Source organism: Symphalangus syndactylus, chromosome 24, assembly GCF_028878055.3.
Source record: "Symphalangus syndactylus isolate Jambi chromosome 24, NHGRI_mSymSyn1-v2.1_pri, whole genome shotgun sequence".
Classification (NCBI taxonomy): domain Eukaryota; kingdom Metazoa; phylum Chordata; class Mammalia; order Primates; family Hylobatidae; genus Symphalangus; species Symphalangus syndactylus.
The window spans coordinates 33560460-33581066 of NC_072446.2; the positions used below are offsets into that span (position 1 = coordinate 33560460).

Here is a 20607-nt window from a genome sequence, read left to right on the forward strand (position 1 = left end):
TTACGTCTGCATCCAGAGTGGCTGAAGCCACGATCAGTCGAAGATCCCCTCGCTTTTTCTGAATCTAAAAAAGAAGACATTAGGAAATAATGATAATAGTGCAATACTTATGGATGACATCATTTGATATCTGAAATGTATTTCAAAAATTCAGTGTCTTTTTTTTTTTTTTGCCTGAGGAGGAGGTAGGGGAGCTTACAGATGAAAGTACTACAAATTAATAATTGTCAATAAAGGGGGGGGTCATTACACTATTATTTCCAATTTTGTAAATGTATGCAATTTTCCAAAGTAAATTTCTTTAAATTATAAAAACTATAAAGAAGCTTTAAGACCCAAATTTGAATTTACTGAGAATAAAACCATTTTTTTCCTGACACCTGGGTCTCAAGACAGTTTGGATCTATGTATGAAAAAGTATATCAAAAGCAAACAAACAATAAATGATAACACCAAGACAGAAATATGGCAAAAAAAAGAGATAAAAGATACTAACAGTTACTCAAAGAAACACATAATCAACAGGCATTGGAGAAGTGACCAAATGAGCTACAGCCAAGATATATATTAACAATGAGATTTTTTCCCCATCTATCCCATTGGCAAGGATTTAGTTTTTTAAGGCTAATACTCAGTGTTGGCAAAGATTCAGTGAAATCGGCCCTCTTATTATACTGTTCCTGAAAAAGGTAATAACATGGTACAATAATTCCCTCAAAGTATCAAAAAGTCTAAATCTTTGGCAATGGAATAAAATAACAATGAAAATAATAATAATAACAACTAATACAGACTAACTTATGTGCTAGCCCAGAAGCCCTGCATACAGGTACACACTGTACCCACTGTGCAAAGATGCCTGGCTGAGGGGGCTAGGGGCTTCAGCAATCCAGCCTACCTGCCTCCTACCTAGCTCTAGACATCCTCCCAGAGGGGACGTCTTTTTCTAATTTGCACAAAAGAACCTCACAGTCTAGCTGTGACCCTATGCCAGGCACCAACCTAAAAGTTTTTTGCTATCTTACTTAAGCTTCATAACAAATCACAATATACAGCACCTACGTCTAACAGAACTCTCTGCAATGATGAAAACTTTCCTTATTTGTACTGTCCAATGCATAAGCCACTAAGGCCTAGAGCCCTTGAAAAATAGCCAATGTGGGGAAAAAAAAAAAAAAAGAAAAGAAAAATAGCCAATGTGGCCGGACGCAGTGGCTCACGCCTGTAATCCCAACACTTTGGGAGGCCGAGTCAGGTGGATCACCTGAGGTTGGGGGTTCAAGACCAGCCTGACCAAGATGGAGGAACTAAACCCCATCTCTACTAAAAATACAAAATTAGCCAGGCATGGTGGCAAATGCCTGTAATCCCAGCTACTCGGAAAGGCTGAGGCAGAAGAATCGCTTGAACCTGGGAGGCAGAGGTTGCGGTGAGCCAAGATCACGCCATTGTACTCCCGCCTGGGCAACAAGGGCAAATCTCCATCTCAAAAAAAGAGAGAAGAAAAGAAAAATTGCCAACGTGACTGAGAACCTGAATTTTTTTTCTTTCTTCTATTTTAATTAATTTTTATCTCAATAGCTACAGGTGGCTAGTGGCTACCATAAAGGAAAGTATACCAGAACAGATATAGAGATTACTATTTTTCCCATTTTAGAGATGAGTAAACTCAGCAAAGCCAGAATTTGAACCCAGGTAGTCTGACTCAATGCCTATGCTCTTAATCACCCTGTTCTACCACTTCTTTCTAGACTCTAATTGGGAATCTGTCCAAAGAAAACAATCAGAAAATATGGGAAGGGAGGAAAGAGTGCAGGTTAAGATTGAAACAAGATTGGCTGTGAGTTGTCATTGTCGAAGCCAGATGAAGGGTACTTGGGGGTCATTATATACTTCTTTAGGATATGTCTGAAACCTTAATAATAAACAGTTAAAGAAAATAAACAGAAATGCAGCAGATTCAATTACAAGGGTGCTTGCTGCAACAGTATTTATAACATTTAAAATCTGCAAGCCATATCAATTGCTAACAGTAGGGGAAGTTAAATACTTTATGATAGAGATGTGATTAAATAGCCATTAAAAATAATATCTTCAGAGAATATTTAAATGACACAGAAAAATGATCCTAATGTAATGTTAAGGGAAATATGCAAGATACAAATTAGTATATATAATTCAATCAATCCCTAGTATGCCAAAACAGATCCAAGTACACACACACACACACACACACACACACACACACACACAGAAAAGAGAAGAAAATATACCAACATTCTACCACTGATATCCTCTGAATGGGTAGGATTATGGATGATTTTAATTTTCTTCCTTGGTATTTTGTTGTATTTTCCAAGTTGCTACAATTGCTTTTGTAATTAGGCAATAAAATAAACACACACAATAAAAAGCTGGCAGTGAAGTCATACCTTTTTTAGCAAGCCAATGGCAATGTCAGTGTACAAGGTCCTCTCGTGGGCTTCATCCAGCATGATGACACTAAGAATCAAAGAGAAGCTCTCAATGAGCCTCTAAAAAAGCCACACATCATCTCATCTTGACCATCAAAGAGCTTCTGGGTATTTAGTCCTCATACAATCACTTTGCATCAAAAGTAAACCTAAGTCACTCTTCTTTGACAATGAGGCAATTCTTAGGTTAATAAAAATGGTGACATTAACATATCTGAATTTTAGAAAGTGTACTATTGTTATCTTTAAGCATTTTACCATCCACACTGAATTCCAACAGAATATCTGATTTTAAATGAAAACATAACGTATAACCCCACAGAACACATAAAAATCAGAACAAAGCCCAACCAGCTGAAGACTGTTAAGCTAAAACAACAGTCAAAGAGGTAGCTGACTACAGTTGTGACACACGTGGGCCATGGGGTCAAATGTGACACCCTCCTTGAGAATACCAGAGCCTGGGAAGGACAGCTTTAATGCTGTGAGTGACAGACAGATATACAAGGAGGGGGAAAGTGAAAAAAAATTATTTGGACTCCGTATATTACATTTAACACAGGCCAGTTGGTTCTCTGCAGTCACCATCAATACTGGAGTGTGATAAGGCAAAATAAAAAGGACATGTCACCAGACTAAGTAATGACAGGAATTTTAATGTGCTCATTTCTGAGTGTCTATAAAGGGCCATACTATTTAAATTCTGAGAAAAACACCAAGGGTCCCAACAGCCAAGGTCAAGAGAAAAGCTTTGGGGCAGCTGAACACAGATGTGAATCCCAGCTACTAACGCACCTGCTTCTCTGTCTACCTGGGGACTTTGGAAACTAGGAAAGCTATCATAAGAAAAACACATTTACCTATATTTTGTTAACAATGGATCAACCATCATTTCCCTGACCAGCATTCCATCAGTAAGAAACTAAAAAATAAAAACACAAAGCTTTAGAAATAATTCACTTACATTATATATTAATGATATTTTTTAAGTTCAAGTGCAACCTCTTTGCCAGCAATGTGTACAAGTAAATTCCCACAAAGGACTGTGAGAAAATGCCCCCATATTTTCATTATCAAGCAATGTAATTGTTCACAAAAGGCTTTAAACACAGGGTCCTCAGCTGGAGTTGCAAATCTTTGAGCAGAATTTCATTTGCATTTATTATGGGAACATCAGCTAAGCCCAATTTCCTCTGGGCTTGCACCACCAGCACTATCGATAAAGAGGCAGTGAAGACCAACTGGTATCTGCCCAAAGAAACACCCTAAGTCTAAGACAATTGCTCTTCAAATGTCCCAAATACTATAGATTGCAGTTCTTGAGGTTATTAACTTAAACTTCAATTAATATTATTTTACAGAATCTAGACAGGATCATAGTTAAGCACATGGGCTATGGTGTCAGACTGCTGGGAGTTCAGATCCTGGCTCTACCTCTTATTAAGCTGTGCGAACCTTGGACAAGTTACTTATCTCCTCTGTCCCTGATTGCTCATTTGTAAAATGAGGTAATCAAAGTATTTACCTCACCAAATTAATGTGAAAAATAAATAAGATAGTATAGTAGTTCCTTGGTATCCTTGTGGGGTTGGTTCTAGAAACCCCCCAAACCACACCAAAATCTGCAGATGCTCAAGTCCATTATATAAAATGGCATAGTATTTGCATGTAACCTATGCATACCCTCCCATATACTTTAAATCATCTCTAGATTATTTAGAGTGCCTAAAACAATGTAAATGTTATGTAAATAGTTGTTATACTGTATTTTTTAAAATTTACATTATTTTTTATTTTTATTTTGTAATATTAGCAATTCAAGGTTGGTTGAATCCACGGATGCAGAACCCGCAGGATGCAGAGGACTGACTGTACATGTAAAGCCTTTATTTAGCATAGCACCTAGGACAGAGTAGTGTTTAAGAAAAGTCAGCTAATATTATTTCAGATTAATGAATCTTTATAAAATGCTTCAGACACATAAGTAACAGCCTTCTTAACGTACTGAATTTGTTTTCAGGTTAAACCATCTCCCTTGCATGCTGTATCTTAGTGTTTTTTACTTTTTTTGTTTTAAGAGCAGGATGCATTGCCATCATATTTTTCTTGGACCTGGTACTAGCTGCCACATACCTACGTAAGAGTAAAAGTGAGAACTTGCCACCAATGACAAATCACCAGTCGAGAACTGAGCACCTTGAAATTGTGACCAAATGGAATACAAAAGGTTTTTATGGATGGCTCAAAGGTTTTTATGGTTATGCAAACCACTGAAAATTAGCTAGTTCAAATATATTTGATGGTACAGAAAAATATTCCCTTCACCTAGCAAAATGAATATAACAAAATATGGCAATCTGGAAAATAAGGTCCATATTTTTACAAATCACTACATTGGTCATTCAGCTCATCTGATTTGTAATTTTCCTCTGTTGCAAATTAAGAGGTAACTGAGATTCTAATAATCAATTTTCATTTCATCAGATTATTTTCATTCACCGTTTTATTGCACTGTCTGATTAGACTTTGATTCTAGCACGGTGGTAGGTAGTACACACCCTGTTGAGTTGATTATTGATTACTATTGATACTAATTATTTTAATATTAGCAACAAGGCCAAAGAACACACATATAAAATCCATTTTCATATGAAAATGGAAAAGTACTAATTAGTGAAACAACATTCATGAATTCTACACTTCATCAACTTATACTATTCTATTTTTAAGTCTTTTACAGGCTTGTTTCTATATTTCGATAGCTATTTGAGTCAGTGAAAACACAATAAAATACACATAAGAAAAGACAGCTTTGAGTCTTGGTCCTATCACTGATTGGCATATAATATCAGGCAAGTCATTCAACCTTCCAAGCCCTTAACCTCTTCATCTTTGGAACCAAGGACTAAACCTTACTTCCAAGCTCCTTTCTGAGCTAAGACTGCAGGACTCTTTGAAAGAGCTCTGTGTTGGCCGGGTGCAGTGGCTCACGCCTGTAATCCCGGCGCTTTGGGAGGCCAAGGCAGGTGGATCACGAGGTCAGGAGATCGAGACCATCCTGGCTAACACAGCGAAACCCCATCTCTACTAAAAATACAAAAAAAAAATTAGCCGGGTGTGGTGGCGGTCGCCTGTAGTCCCAGCTACTCGGGAGGCTGAGGAAGGAGAATGGCGTGAACCCAGGAGGAGGCAGAGCTTGCAGTGAGCAGAGATCGTGCCACTGCACTCCAGCCTGGGTGACAGAACGAGACTCCGTCTCCAAAAAAAAAAAAAAGAGCTCTGTGTCTCCCAGCTGACTAAAGTCTCTGAATGTCAGGTTACTTTTCTTCACTTTCTGCCATGGTGTCAATGTCCTGTACAGCAGCAAGGACTACGTGTTTTTAATTCTCCCAAAATAATCTTCTTCCTTATTTCCACTAGGAAAAGCAGCTTGAGCACTTTACCTTAATTCTCGTGGCCAGCTGGTCGGTGCAGTCATCAAAGCGGATGCAGTAGCCCACCTCGTGGCCCAGCACTGCACCCCTTTCTTCAGCTACTCTCCCTGCAACCTTTGGGAAGAAAGATCATGCTGAAAATAGAGACATAGAAATTACTGCACAGCTCACATACTATGGAAAATCTAAAGGTCATTTATATTTTAAATAGTATGTGAACACAATGAAAAATGAAAAGAGACAAGTTATTAGAGAACAAGCATAATAACTTTTGCAATTTTTATTATTATTATTATTATTGAGATGGAGTCTCACTCTGTCACCCAGGCCGGAGGGCAGTGGCACAATCTCGGCTCACTGCAACCTCCACCTCCCAGGTTCAAGCAATCCTCCTGCCTCAACCTCCTAAGTAGCTGGGATTACAGGCAAGCGCCACCAGGCCCAGCTGATTTTTGTATTTTTAGTGGAGATGGGGTTTCGCCATGTTGGCCAGGCTGGTCTCGAACTCCTGACCTCAAGCAATTTGCCTGCCTCAGCGTCTCAAAGTATGGGGATTACAGGCGTGAGCCACCGCACCCAGCCAATTACTAACTTATATATCTCACTTCATTCTATAATGGTCTTGGGGCAACTTATAAGAACATACACAATGAAAAACAAAATCACATAAAAATGTTACGGATCAAGATCCAAAAAATTACAGAAAAAATTTCAAAAGATCAAAGCCAATGGGAAAATGTTAAACATAGATATGCCAAAATTATTCAAGTTGAGCCACAAATTCAGCTCTAAATTTGGTGGCCAAAGCAAAAAGGAAAGTAAAAGAAATGACAAGATTCACTCTGTTCCTAAACAAAGGGCACACCAACCAGGGACAACTTTTCATCTCCACGCTTGAAAAGAAAACCCATCCCTCTGGACCATGAAGGCAGAACAGGAATTACCATATTCAATGCTGGGCCAGTTTCATTTTCTCATTGAAGGCAAAAAGGTAAGTTTCAAGAATGAGAAACCTGAAACAGTTCACAACTGTGTCCCAGCTGCCAAAGCCACTGAGAGGGGAAATACAGACAAGAACTCAGGTTTAAAATAAAGGGGGCAGATGAGTGGATGAGAAGATTAATAAAAAATCCAAGGTAGCATAATAAAGTGAAAGACAAAATATGTAATACATTATGAAGACCATAAACTATAGACAAAATTTCACCCATCAAAACATAACAAATAAAAAGTGAACGCAGGAAAGAGAAAGATGAATCCAACAGCAAGATCTCTGCATTCCCCCAAGAAGGCTATTCAAAAGCTAACTTATTAATAGAAAATATTTAAAAGAATGAACAAGCACAAAAGTGGAAGAGCAATAATGAATATCATTTAGTTTAATTTAAAAGAAAATAGGACCAGACGCGGTGGTTCACACCTATAATCCCAGCACTTTGGGAGGCAAATCACCTGAGGTCACAAGTTCAAGACCAGCCTGGCCAACATGGTGAAACCCCATCTCTACTAAAAATACAAAAAGTTAGTTAGGCATGGTGGCATGCGCCTGTAATCCCAGCTACTCGCAGGAGGCTGAGGCAGAAGAATCACTTGAACCCAGGGAGGTGGAGGTTGCAATAAGCCGAGGTCACGCCACTACACTCCAGCCTGGGTGACAAAGAGGCTGTGTCAAAAAAAAAGAAAGAAAGAAAAGAAAGTTTAGTATTCATCACCACAAAAACTACCTAAATGAAAAGAACCAAAGAGAAACAATATTAATAGAGATTTCCCAGGGCCCAGCACACCAATCCCCACAGAAGGAAGGAGTTCAGTCTCCCTCTTTCACAGGTGAGACAACCTCCCCAGCACCCAGGCAGTTCCCAAGTGCTGACTTTAGAACATGGCTGGCACAGGAGGTGTCCTGAGGCAGAGCTTACTGCTCCAGCCTTTCCACCCCCGCAGCCCCAGGCTCAGGAGGGCAGAGGCTCCCTGCACTCAGCTTCTGAGCTAGGCACACCCAGGCGTTTCCTGCCCATCAGTGTTTAAGACACTGAAGAGCAGATGAGGATCAGAAGCAGCTCTGCCTGGTGACTTGAAATTACAGATTGGGGAGGCCAAAACCAAATCAATCATCCGGCAGCTGGTCTGTATCATGTAGGCTTTCAAAACATCTTATGAAACCAGAAAGTTATCCTACACTGCTCTACCTCTGGTGGTTGTATTTCCCAACGACCAGCATTTCACCAGGACAGATTTGTTATTGTTACTGTTCCAATTTCAACCCTACATGTCGTTATATTATAAATCTCAGAATATGGTACAGGTAGAGAATGTGTGCATAGAGATACTAGGAACTTATGGAGAAAATAGGCTTATAAGAATGAGCATACATAAATATATACACCTATGATGTACCCACAAAAATTTTAAATTAAAAAAAGAGCATAAATTAACAAATCTCTGTAAAAATATAATCATTTTATGGGTCTATAAGGTAAAAGCCAAACCTGTTTATTCTTACTCCTTCACTATTTGAATACATTTGCTATAAAAAGTACGTATTTTTATTTTCAAACTCTATTTTTAAATTTTTATTATTTATAATCACACAAGGTTATATTCTATTGGCTTTTTAATAGAGTTTTATCTCTATCACTTTAGTTTTGCTCCCAATAACCTCATCAACTAGACTGGACAAATACTATCTTTTTGACAGACCAAAAGGAAAGGGAGGTAAAAGACCAAAAAAAAAAAAAAAAAAAAAAATCACTGAGCATCTACTACTGGCAAGTGCTCTGCTCTAAGCTTTCACAAATTTGTATCTCATTAAATAGACACACAGCCCATGAGGTAGACAAGACACTGCTGTATTTACAAATGAGGAAACTGAAATAAGACAGGTTTAGAGCTTATTCTGAATCACAGGTCAGGGAGGACCTACCTGGTCTTGAAGTCAAACACAGACCACATGAGTTCAACAAGCATACTCACTACTAATTGCCTCTCACAGAGATCAAGCAACAGCTTATGCAATCTGTTTTTAGGCTCTGAGATTGTTTGCAGATTTTAGTCTGCACATAAAGTACTTTCTGAGATGTAGCATTTCAAACTTGACAGCTCTATTAATACTACATGCTCTTTCAAGAGAAAGCTGTGGTTTCATGGAAGTTATCTATGGCTACAAACTTGGAACTAAAATGCAAACTGATTAAGAGCTGGGATTCCAAACCACAAACAGGAAAAATTGCTCTAATTTTAGGTAACTGAGTCATCTTTTAGTGACAAAAAAGATTAACTCCAGTAGCATTTGCAACTTGGTTTCCAAACTGTTAGCCCCATTTTCATACAAAAACACAACACACACACACAACTTGTAAAACTGTGTAACTTCTTAATTGAACACCATTAGAAAATGAACTTTGGGCAAAACGACCACACAATAATTAAAACTCAGTACAGAACAAAAATTACTTGGGGAAATAGAATTAATTTTTTGTCCAGGTAAAGGCCACAAACTAAAGGCCCTACTTCCTTTTCTTTAAGCTTTTTTTTTTTTTTTTTTGGAGATAGGGTAAAGGTTGGAGTACAATGACACGATCATAACTCACTGCAACCTTAAAACTCCTCGGCTCAAGAGATCCTCCTGGCTCAGCCTCCCAAGTAGTTGGGACCACAGGCAGGTGCCAGCATGCCCAGCTAATTTTTTAAAAAATTGTTTTGTAGAGACAGGGTCTTGCTATGTTGCCTAAAAAATTGTTTTGTAGAGACAGGGTCTTGCTATGTTCTCAAACTCCCAGGCTCAAGCAATCCTCTTGCCTCGGCCTCCCAATGTGCTGGGAATACAGGCATTAGCCACCACACCCAATCTCTCAGAGCTAATTTAAAAACAACAAAAGAATTTAAACATACTATCAACAAAAAACTTATGGTGGCTCAGACTTCTACACAGTGATCCTCAATGCCAAAAGGCAGTGAGCAAAGTCTGCAGTTCGCAGGGACAGTGTGAATCAAGAATTTTATATCAACAAAACCCACAACTGAACATTCTCAAGCATACTAAAAAAAAAAAAAAAAAAAAAAGCTGAATGATAAAGTTCAGCCAATACAAGAAATAAAAGCAAAACAAGCAATTCAAGGTTGGCAAAACCATAGAAAATAACTAATGATGAGTACTGAATCCATTTAAGCTAGAATTAAGGTTAAACACTGTGAGAATTATGATTAAGAACATGTACGTTATAAATCTTGAAATGAAAATGACAGGACTGTTATGACAAATGGAGAAAGGGAAGGCGGAAAGAAGAATACATGTGCTAATTTCCTCTTCTTTCATAACAGGAAACTATAAGGTGTAATTTGAAATATAGGTAACATCCTGAAGTTTTTTGTACTCTTTTTTCTTACTTTTCAAGCTTTAATAAATTATCTTGTGGTGAACATTTATCCACAGTACAGTCGCTACTCCTATTTCACTAAAGTTTCCTATTTTGTTAAAATCAATAAAAAATAAATATTAAATATGATCTCATTTTTATAAAATTATTTCTATCCAGCCAGTCAACCATTCATCTTCATCTTTAGGAGAAGCTTGGAATGATGTTCACAAATGTTCACATTGTTTATGTTGGATGGTGAAATTTGGGGTTTAAAAAATATTTTGTTTTTTTATTTCCTCAGCACTTTATTGTTTAAAACGTTCATAATGTGCAGGATCAATTTAACAAAAATATTCAAATCATAATTCTTTTAAAACAGAAGACCTGGCCAGGCACAGTGGCTCATGCCTGTAATCCCAGCACTTTGGGAGGCTGAGGCGGGCAGATCACAAGGTCAGGAGTTTGAGAACAGCCTGGTCAACATGGTGAAACCCTGTCTCTACTAAAAATACAAAAAAAATTAGCCAGGCGTGATGGCACATGCCTGTAATCCCAGCTACTTGGGAGGCTGAGGCAGGAGAATTGCTTGAACCCAGGAGGCGGAGGTTGCAGTGAGTTGAGATCGCTCCATTGCACTCCAGCCTGGGCAACAGAGTGAGACTCTGTCTCAGGAAAAAAATAAAAATAAAAAAAACATAAAAACTGAAGACCTAAATTCTTAAGGAGCAACTTCTATTTATTTAAAGCCTTTAGGAAATGTAAATAAATCACAAATGTAGACAACACAGATAGAATCTTTCCAATACAAAAAGAAACTCACTGTAACAGCAGCCACTCTTCGAGGCTGGGTCACTCCTACCACTCTTCCTTCAGCTGTCCAGCCAGCTTCTGCAAGGTACTACAAACAAAATCACATCTAAGTATACATATGACACCACTTTTCCAGAACAATCTCCCCCAAGATGCTCCCATATTGTGTTAAAATCACTAAGAAAGGAAAAAGTACAGCTCTTGTCCCAGCAGAACTTCGGGAATTATTTTACAGATGGAGGATCTGAGGCTTGGTAATGTTAGGTAATTTACTTAAATTCACATCAAAGCTGATCAACCGAAGAACTAAGGCACAATTCCAGCATTCTGACACTCCAGTCCTGGAAAATCACCATGTACTACAGATGCCTCAGGGAACAAAAAATTATCCACAGGTCACTCAAAACAGTGCTAATCTGTAGAACAAAGAATTTTTAAGCACATATAGAGATGGCTCAATATAAATATCAACCACACAACACATTTCAGCCATATTAAATAAAACTGGATTTTATATATATGACTATACACCATTAGATTATATTAGTACACATATATAAAATTTGATTGAACAAGCGCAGCAGCTCATGCCTGTAATCCCAGCACTTTGGGAGGCCGAGGCAGGCAGATCACTTGAAGTCAAAAGTTCAAGACCAGCCTGGCCAACATGGTGAAACCCCATCTCTACCAAAAATATAAAAACGTAGGTGGGTGTGGTGGCACATGCCTGTAATCGTGGCTACTTGGGAGGCTGAGGCAGGAGAATCGCCTGAACCTGGGAGGCGGAGGTTGCAGTGAGCCAAGATCGTGCCACTGCATTCCAGCCTGGGTGACAGAGAGAGACTCTGTCTCAAAAAAAAAAAAAAAAAACAAATTTGATTAAGTGTATTTATCTGAGTTATGTACTTATTTAATATCTATGTATTTATTTGATTATATGCACTTAAAATCCAATATGGATAACAGTGGTTATCAGTTACATGTTTTTCTAACATCTAATAGTTTTACAATGAACATATATTACTTCTACAATAGAAAAAAGATTTTTTAAAAGTTATCGCATGTACCTGCTCATGTGTTCAAAAGAAATAAAGGAAGGATAATATAGATACTAAGAAATGGTTGTCTACAGGGAATGGGTGGGAAAGGTGTAGAAAGAAGGGGAAATGGAGGCAGGGGAACAGGGATAAAGAGGGCACGTCAATTCTCTCAATAGATCTTTTTGTATAGCTCTGACTCTGAGAATCATAGCCATGCATGTTTCACATACTTTTTAAATACCCAAAAGACAAATAAAACCAACCAGGATGTGGAGGAAAACCTAAAGGAAATATAAACACTAACAGATGACCCTTTCTATACTACAAATGAAAACAAAACCACACTGCAGGGGGTGGAGAAGAAAAGAACTTACCTAAGCAATGATGGAAAAATATATCTTGACTGGATGTTGTAAGGCTAAAGACAGAAAGAACTGTACATAAATGCTGTAATCTAGTTAGTAAATATCCAAACAAGATTATGAGTTAGCAATTCTGAAACTATTTTAATGAATCCACAAATACACTGTAGATAATGAGGACTAAGCTTCTCATTGTTGCAGAGAAGTTATAAATAAAGAAAGGCTCAAAAGAGCCCTATGGTATTAGATTGGAATCAGAAGCATTTGCATAAACTCATGGTGTTTAAGATATAGATGAACAGACAGATACAGATGGATAGATGTTTTTATAATGTATGGCTTAATATTCATACATACATTTCCTAAGTCTGCTCACTGAGACTCAGCAATGACATCTCAGTAGCAATGAGCACTCTAGCATCCAGATCATGATTTCTTTTTTTTTTTTTTTTGAGACAGAGTCTCGCGCTGTTGCCCAGGCTGGAGTGCAATGGCACGATCTCGGCTCACTGCAACCTCCGCCTCCTGGGTTTAAGCAATTCTCTTGCCTCAGCCTCCCTAGTAGCTGGGATTACAGGTATGCAACACCATGCCCGGCTAATTTTTTGTATTTTTAGTAGAGACCAGGTTTTGCCATGTTGGCCAGGCTGGTCTCAAACTCCTGACCTCAGGTGATCCACCCACCTTGGCCTCCCAAAGTGCTGGGATTACAGGTGTGAGCCACCACGCCTGGCCCCAGATCATGATTTCTAAACATCATTCTCCAATAAAAGAAACCAGGGCTTGTGTAGGAAAAATATAAGACAATCCTGAAACATCTTGTAGTACTAGAAAGTAAGGAAGTGGTCAAAAAAATGAAAGCTTTTAGAAAGAAAACAGGAGCCAAAATGAAGGAGCTCCTAATGTTCAAAGATGAAACAATTTGAGCAACACAATAAATAATGACAGTATTGGGCTTTAACACATAGAAAAAAATAAGTATCTATGAATCCAGATTGATATATGCAAATAATCTAAGAAATAAGCGAGGAAGAAAGCACAGTTCTTCCTTACAGAAAATTACATTTAATAAAGATAGAGGGAAAGAGAAGAAAAGAAAATCATCACTGCTACAGACAAGATCCACTGAGGGGGATGCTAAACTTAGTAGGTGAGAGTTTGAAGAAAAGCAGACTATTCGCAGTGTGAAAATATGTCCCCCAAGATACATATCAACTAAAATGGGAAAGAGAGTAGCTTCATAGGCAAAAGCTGGAACCAAGTGACCAAAGTTGCTATTACCAGTGACAAGACATATCAACATTATGAACCCTTGAAATGATGCACTAAGGATAGAATATCATTTCTGTAGTATTCTTGCCAAAAATACATAAGCTCCTTCTAATCATGAGAAAACATGACATAAACCCAAACTGAGGAACATTCTACAAAGTAAATCCCATTATTCTTTTAAAGTGTCAAGTTCATGAAAGATGAAGACATACTGAGGAATTTGCACAACCTAGAAAAGATTAGGGAGAAATAACAACTAAATCAACTAAATGCAATGTAGGATCCTAGAACTAAAAAAGAACCTTAGTAGGAAAACTGATGAGATTTAAATAAGACCTATAGTCTAATTACTATTATTGTACCAATGTTAATGTCCTGCTTTCGATTTCTGCACTAGTAGTGAAGAGTATAAGGGAATTCTGTATTGTTTTTTGCAATTTTTCTATTAGTCTAAAAGTAGTTAAAAATAAAGTTTAGAAAATGACTGTAAGAAACAAAGGGTTGAAGATAATGTAGAGTTTTTGCTATAAAAACTATAAAGTTTATCTTCTATTAAATACATACACAAAATACTACCAACCACCCCAATCAACACAAATACAAAAAAAACAGAACTATAAGAATAATAGCTAAGAGTCAATGAGCAACTTACTAAGTGCCAGGAACTATGCTGAGTGCCTTATATGCATTAACCCATTTAATCCTCAAAACAAATTCTATAAGGAAGGTAACATCATCATCAACAATACACAGATGAGGAAACAAAGAGGCTACATAATTTGTCTAAGGAAACAAATAAAAATCTGTGTCCTGGACTTAAAGCTCAGCAAACCAAAGTCATGACACATAAACAGAACACAACATATTATCCAACTTCAAACACACATAGCCAATCTCTTAGCAGTAGTGTTAAGTGAAAGAAAAATAATTTCCATAAAAATAAGCCTGTCCATAAAGCTAGTCACCTCAATACCCTGTGTGATTCAGACTTCTACGGCATGCTTATGATTGCTGAGAGGTGGAAATTTAAAGCTACTGAAAAAGCAGGTGTAGTGCTGATGTCAAGAGGCAGTGGAGAGTCACGGAGGGAGATCACTAAAACGTAGCTGAAGTCCATCTGAGTTCTCCACTCTTTTTAAGGATCACCAAATCTGGGCTTCTGGCTAAAGGACAGAATTAGGAAGAACTCCACCAATAACAGTACTAATAAAAACTGTACTTAAGAAGAGCTTGTGTTCACAGCCCTTTTTTTTATTTACAGAACTCTAGTAAAAAAAAAATCATCTAGGTTCTACATATAGTTTGTAGAATTTCAAAATTATTAAGTATCTAGTGCTTTTGCATGTTGTTTTTTCCCAAGGAAAGGTACTATACAAATCTAACAAGAGAGAAAAACCTGCTCCGTATCCTTGCTGTAACCTTTAGTTCCTCAGCCATTCCAATTTTCCTAGGTCACAGCCCAAATTTAGCTTCACAATAAGTTGGAAACAGTGACTGTCTCAGGGATGGGGAACTGAGTGGCTAGGAGAAAAGGGAATACTCCATAGGAGGGGTAGCAGATATTTGGACCAATAATACAGTCTATTACAATGATCTAGTCATTTTCAACGGCAAAGCTTAGGAGATTAACTTTTCACCATTTATTCCTTTGTTCTTTTTGAATTTTGTACCATGTAAATGTATTTCCTGTTTTTAAAAAGTGTTTATAATAAAATGCAATTCCTTAAAATTCAATTCAAATGCACGTGTTTTGAGCCAGCAACCCCACACGTATTTTATTTATTCTATAAAAATATCTATATGTGTGCAAAATGATTTATGTGCAAACTGACTCCACTGCATCATTGTGATAATACAAAACTGTAAATAACCTAAATGTCTATCAATTGGGGATTGGTAAATTATGTTCACATACTAGCATCTATGGAACTGGAAAAAAAACCAGTAATACATTATGTGAAAAAAAAGACCAAGTGTGAAGGCATTACCTGACTTCAAAAAACACTACAAAGCTATAAACAAAACAGCATGGTCCTCACATAAAAACAGACACATAGACCAATGGAACAGAATAGAAAATCCAGAAATAAATCCACACATTTAAAGTCAAGTGATTTTCAACAAAAGCACCAAGAACACATCTTAGGGAAAGGACAATCTGTTTAATAAACGGTGCTGGGAAAACTGGATAATCACATGTAGAAAAATGAAACCAGTTCCCTAACTCTCACCACATATAAAAATCAAATCAAAATGGATAAAAGACTTAAATGAAAGGACCAAAGTTATGAAACTACCAGAACAAAAGAGAAGGGAAACACTTCATGACACTGGTCTGGGCAACGATTTTTTGGATATGACCTCAAAAACACAGGCAACAAAAAGCAAAAATAGACAAACGGGATTGCATCAAACTAAAAAGCTTCTGTACAGCAAAGAAAACAACAGCGTGAAGAGAAAATCTACAGAATGGGAGAAAATAAATGCAAACTATTATCTGATAAAGGGTTAATATCTAGAATATATAAGGTGCTCAAACAATTCAATAGCAAAAAACTAAAAATCCAATTTAAAATGAGCAAAAGGGTGTGATTCCGCCCTGCACGGCTGTTCTCTGGAGCAGGAGTCATTTATCTCCATCCGCCTTCTCTCCCACCTAAGTACGCGCCACCACTCCATGGAAGATTCGATGGACATGGACATGAGCCCTCTGAGGCCCCAGAACTATCTTTTTGGTTGTGAACTAAAGGCCATCAAAGATCATCATTTTAAGGTGGATAATGATGAAAATGAGCACCAGTTATCTTTAAGAACGGTCAGCTCAAGGGCTGGTGCAAAGGATGAATTGCACATTGTTGAAGCAGAGGCAATGAATTACGAAGGCAGTCCAATTAAAGTAACACTGGCAACTTTGAAAATGTCTGTACAGCCAATGATTTCCCTTAGGGGCTTTGAAATAACACCACCAGTGGTCTTACAGTTGAAGTGTGGCTCAGGGCCAGTGCATATTAGTGGACTGCACTTAGTAGCTGCAGAGGAAGATGCAGAGTCAGATGATGAAGAGGAAGAAGATGTGAAACTCTTAAGTATATCTGGAAGGTGATCTGCCCCTGGAGGTGGTAGCAAGGTTCCAGAGAAAAAAGTAAAACTTGCTGCTGCTGCTGCTGCTGCTGCTGCTGATGATAATGATTTTGATGATGAGGAAACTGAAGAAAAAGCCCCAGTAAAGAAAGCTATACAAGATACTCCAGCCAAAAAATGCACAAAAGTCAAATCAGAATGGAAAAGACTCAATACCATCAACACCAAGATCGAAAGGACAAGAATCCTTCAAAAAACAGGAAAAAAATTCCTAAAATATCAAAAGTTCTGCAGAAAACACTAAAGCAAAAAATGCAAGCAAGTATAGAAAAAGGTGGTTCTCTTCTCAAAGCAGAAGCCGAGTTCATCAATTATGTGAAGAATTGCTTCCAGATGACTGACCAGGAGGCTATTCAAGATCTCTGGTAGCGGAGGAAGTCTCTTTAAGAAAATAGTTTAAACAATATGTTTAAAATTTTCCATCTTATTTCTTTTCTGCGACAGTTGATATCTGGCTGTCCTTTTTATAATGCAGAGTGAGAACTTTCCCTACCGTGTTTGATAAATGTTGTCCAGGTTCCATTGCCAACACTGCGTTGTCCAAAATGTCTGTTTCATTTTTAAAGATGGAACTCCACCCTTTGCTTGGTTTTAGGTATGTATGGAAAGTTATGATAGGACATAATAGTAGTGGTGGTCAGACATGGAAATGGTGGGGAGATAAAAATATGTGAAATAAAACTCAGTATTTTAATAAAGTTAAAAAAAAAGATGGGCAAAAGACCTGAACAGACATTTCTCAAAAGAAGATGCACAAACGGTGTATTATTTCATATATACGAAATAATGCTCAACATCACTAATCATCAGGAAAATGCAAATCAAAACCACAATGAGATACCACCTCACCCCAGTTAGAATGGCTACTATCAAAAAGATGAACGACAGCAAATTTTGACAAGAGTGTGGAGAAAAGGGAACTCTTGCACACTGTTGGTGACAATGTAAACTAGTACAGCCACTATGGGCGACAATATCGAGGTTTTTCAAAAAATTAAAAACAGAACTACCATATGATGCAGCAATCCCACTACTGGGTATTTATTCCCAGGAAAGGAAACCAGAACATCAAAGAGACATCTGCACTCCCATCACTATTCACAACAGCCAAGACATGGAATCAGCCTAGGTGTCCATCAACAGATTAATTGGTTTTTAAAATGTGATATATATACACAATAGAATACTATTCAGTCATAAAAAAGAATGAAATCCTGTCATTTGCACCAACACAGATGAACCTAGAGGACATGATGTTAAGTGAAATAAGCTAAGCACAGAAGGACAAACACTGCATGAGCTCACTCACATGTGGAATCTAAAAAAGTTGATCTTACAAAAGTAGAGAATAGAACAGTGGATACTAGGGGCTGCAGAGGGAAGAGGGTAACGGGGAGTAGGGAGAATAAGAGGTTGGTCAACAAGCACAGAGTTATAGTTATATAGGAGGAATAAGTTCTGGTGTTCTACTGCACAGCAGAGTGACTATAGTTAACAATAATGTGCCATAGACTTCAAAATAGCTAAGGGAGATTTTGAAGGTTCTCACCACAAAGAAATGATAAATGTTTGAGGTGATGGATATGCTAATGACCCTGATTTGATCATTATACAACAAATACATATATCAAAACATTACACTAAATCCCATAAATATGCAGTTATTGTGTCAATTCAAAACAGCTTTTTTTAAAAATGAAAGAATAAGTAAAAAAAAAAGTCAAGGCATACTAAAACATGTATAGATGTTTCATGTTTAAAATAGGGCATATATGTGCATGCATACACACACACACACACACACACTTCTCTGTAAATGCATGAAAACATTTCTACCAAGAAACTCATAATATTGATCATAACTGCACAAAGGAAATGAGTACCAGGAAGACAGGGCAGAAGGAAATCTTTTTATGTCCCTTTGTGCCTTTTGAATTTTAAATCATGTGAACCTATTAATGTTCAAAAATATTAAAAATATTCAAATCTTAAAATTAAAAGAAAAAAAAACTACCTTTGTTTGCCCACATTACCCAGCCTAGATCCTCAGCCTCTGCCCTTTATCCTTCCCGCCAGCTTTCCCTGGACTTAGTAACACAGCAGGCCCTCTCTTATTCCCTGGCAGCTAAGCCTTGCAGGAGTAAATGGCCAAATCACTGTGATATATTTATCACTGTTCCAAATACCTGCCACCCATCCCTATGGGAGGATTATATACACTGTCACCCCGTTGCTATCAGGCCTGGCCAGATAACTTGCTTTGACCAATGAAATGTGAGCAGAAGGGCCACTTTTGGTCAGAAGTTTTAAGAGCTAGCTCATGATTCTGCCATCTACCACAAGATCAACAAGTGCCTCATAAGAGCAGTACCATCAGCCTAAGGCCCAATGATGATGTCATAGAATCTCAAAGCCAACCCAAGATAACCACATAGTATGAGCAAGAAATAAACCTTTGTGTTTTTAAGCCACTGAGATTTTCAGGTTCTTTGTTACCAGAACATAGTTTATCCTAAGCTGACTACATAACGTCACAGACTAATTCCCAAACAATTCTGGAACATCATGTGGCCTTTTACCTCCGTTCTATATTCCATAACCTCACTACTCTCTACAGTGCCCCCACCTATAAAATGAAGATAATAATGGTGTTTGCTTCATAGGATCACTGAGGATTAAACAGATCAACATGTGTAAAATCACTTTATGTAGCACTTATTACTGTTATTACTTGTTATATTATTGTTATATTACTCTCTAACTGACAATCACACAGTAATTTAACCTTTCTCCTGTTTCTTCCTGTAAGAAATGGGTAACTTACTGGGCTCTCAATTCCATCTGCATATATGGTTATCTTTTTCCTCCAGGCCACCATTTCCTCTGCTGTATGCATTTCAAATTGTCCTTTACTAGGTCATCTACCTTTACTAGGTCTGTCTACCTTTCCCTAGCTGTCTACTGGGAAACTTTAAAAAAATACCTATATCTGGTTCCCAACCTATTAATAAACTCATTATTCAGAATGGAGTTGGGGAGCAGACAAAAAAAAAGACCTACACAGATCCTGGCATGACCACAAGTCTGGACCAAATAGTCAACAATATATCGTTAACATATTCAAAAATGCAAAGGGATTTTTATCATCTTCCCCTTAGACACCCTTAACCCTAAAACCCTACCACTGGACATGCTATCTCCAAGATGAACAACCCAGGACTGAACCAGTTCTCCTGCTCCCCGGCCGCTCTGTTGGCTGAAACTGCCACCTACCCACCTCTCCAGAAACCTCACTCTGTCTTTGCTTTCTCTAACCATGAACAGTCTCCTGGTTCCTCTGTCATTTCCCTGGCTGCCATTCTATCTCCTTTCTGCTCCTGACTCCTAAATGTTGATGCTCCACAGACTTTGTCCTTAATCCTCTTCTCAGTTATTTCTGTTCCATCTCCTTCCTACATGTATGAGGATGTTCAATCCCTATGTCCACACCTTCTACGTCTGACCTCTGCCAAGCTTCAGATTCCCATTCCAATCTTCCTGCTAATAATGTCATCAAAGGCCATCAATAATATAGGAAAAAATAAATCTGTTTAAAAGCAAACACATTAATTTCCCCTCAGAAAACAATGTTTACTTTTCTATCACATTTAATACTAGCACTGTTTGCCAAGGCAGCAAGTCGTGATCAGAGTGCACCTTTGTCCCTTCCCCTCTGTCAT

The 20607-nt window shown here is 37.8% G+C and overlaps 1 protein-coding gene and 1 pseudogene across 5 annotated transcripts in view; one reads left to right on the plus strand and one right to left on the minus strand.

Annotated features, from left to right (window-relative positions):
- Positions 1–20607, minus strand: part of DHX35 (DEAH-box helicase 35) — a 109788-nt gene that overhangs the window by 76405 nt on the left and 12776 nt on the right. For 4 of the 5 annotated variants that reach the window (XM_055265499.2, XM_063634184.1, XM_055265500.2 and 1 more), the window contains 5 exons: positions 11084–11161; positions 5918–6022; positions 3335–3396; positions 2433–2502; positions 5–64 (listed from right to left, as the gene is read on the minus strand). In XM_055265499.2, the coding sequence (XP_055121474.1) occupies positions 5–64; positions 2433–2502; positions 3335–3396; positions 5918–6022; positions 11084–11161 (375 nt within the window). Of the gene's footprint in view, positions 1–4; positions 65–2432; positions 2503–3334; positions 3397–5917; positions 6023–11083; positions 11162–12487; positions 12530–20607 lie in introns of those variants that run through there. The other variant, XM_055265503.2, reaches the window with a different exon arrangement.
- On the plus strand, positions 16380–17552 carry LOC129474301 (nucleophosmin-like; annotated as a pseudogene).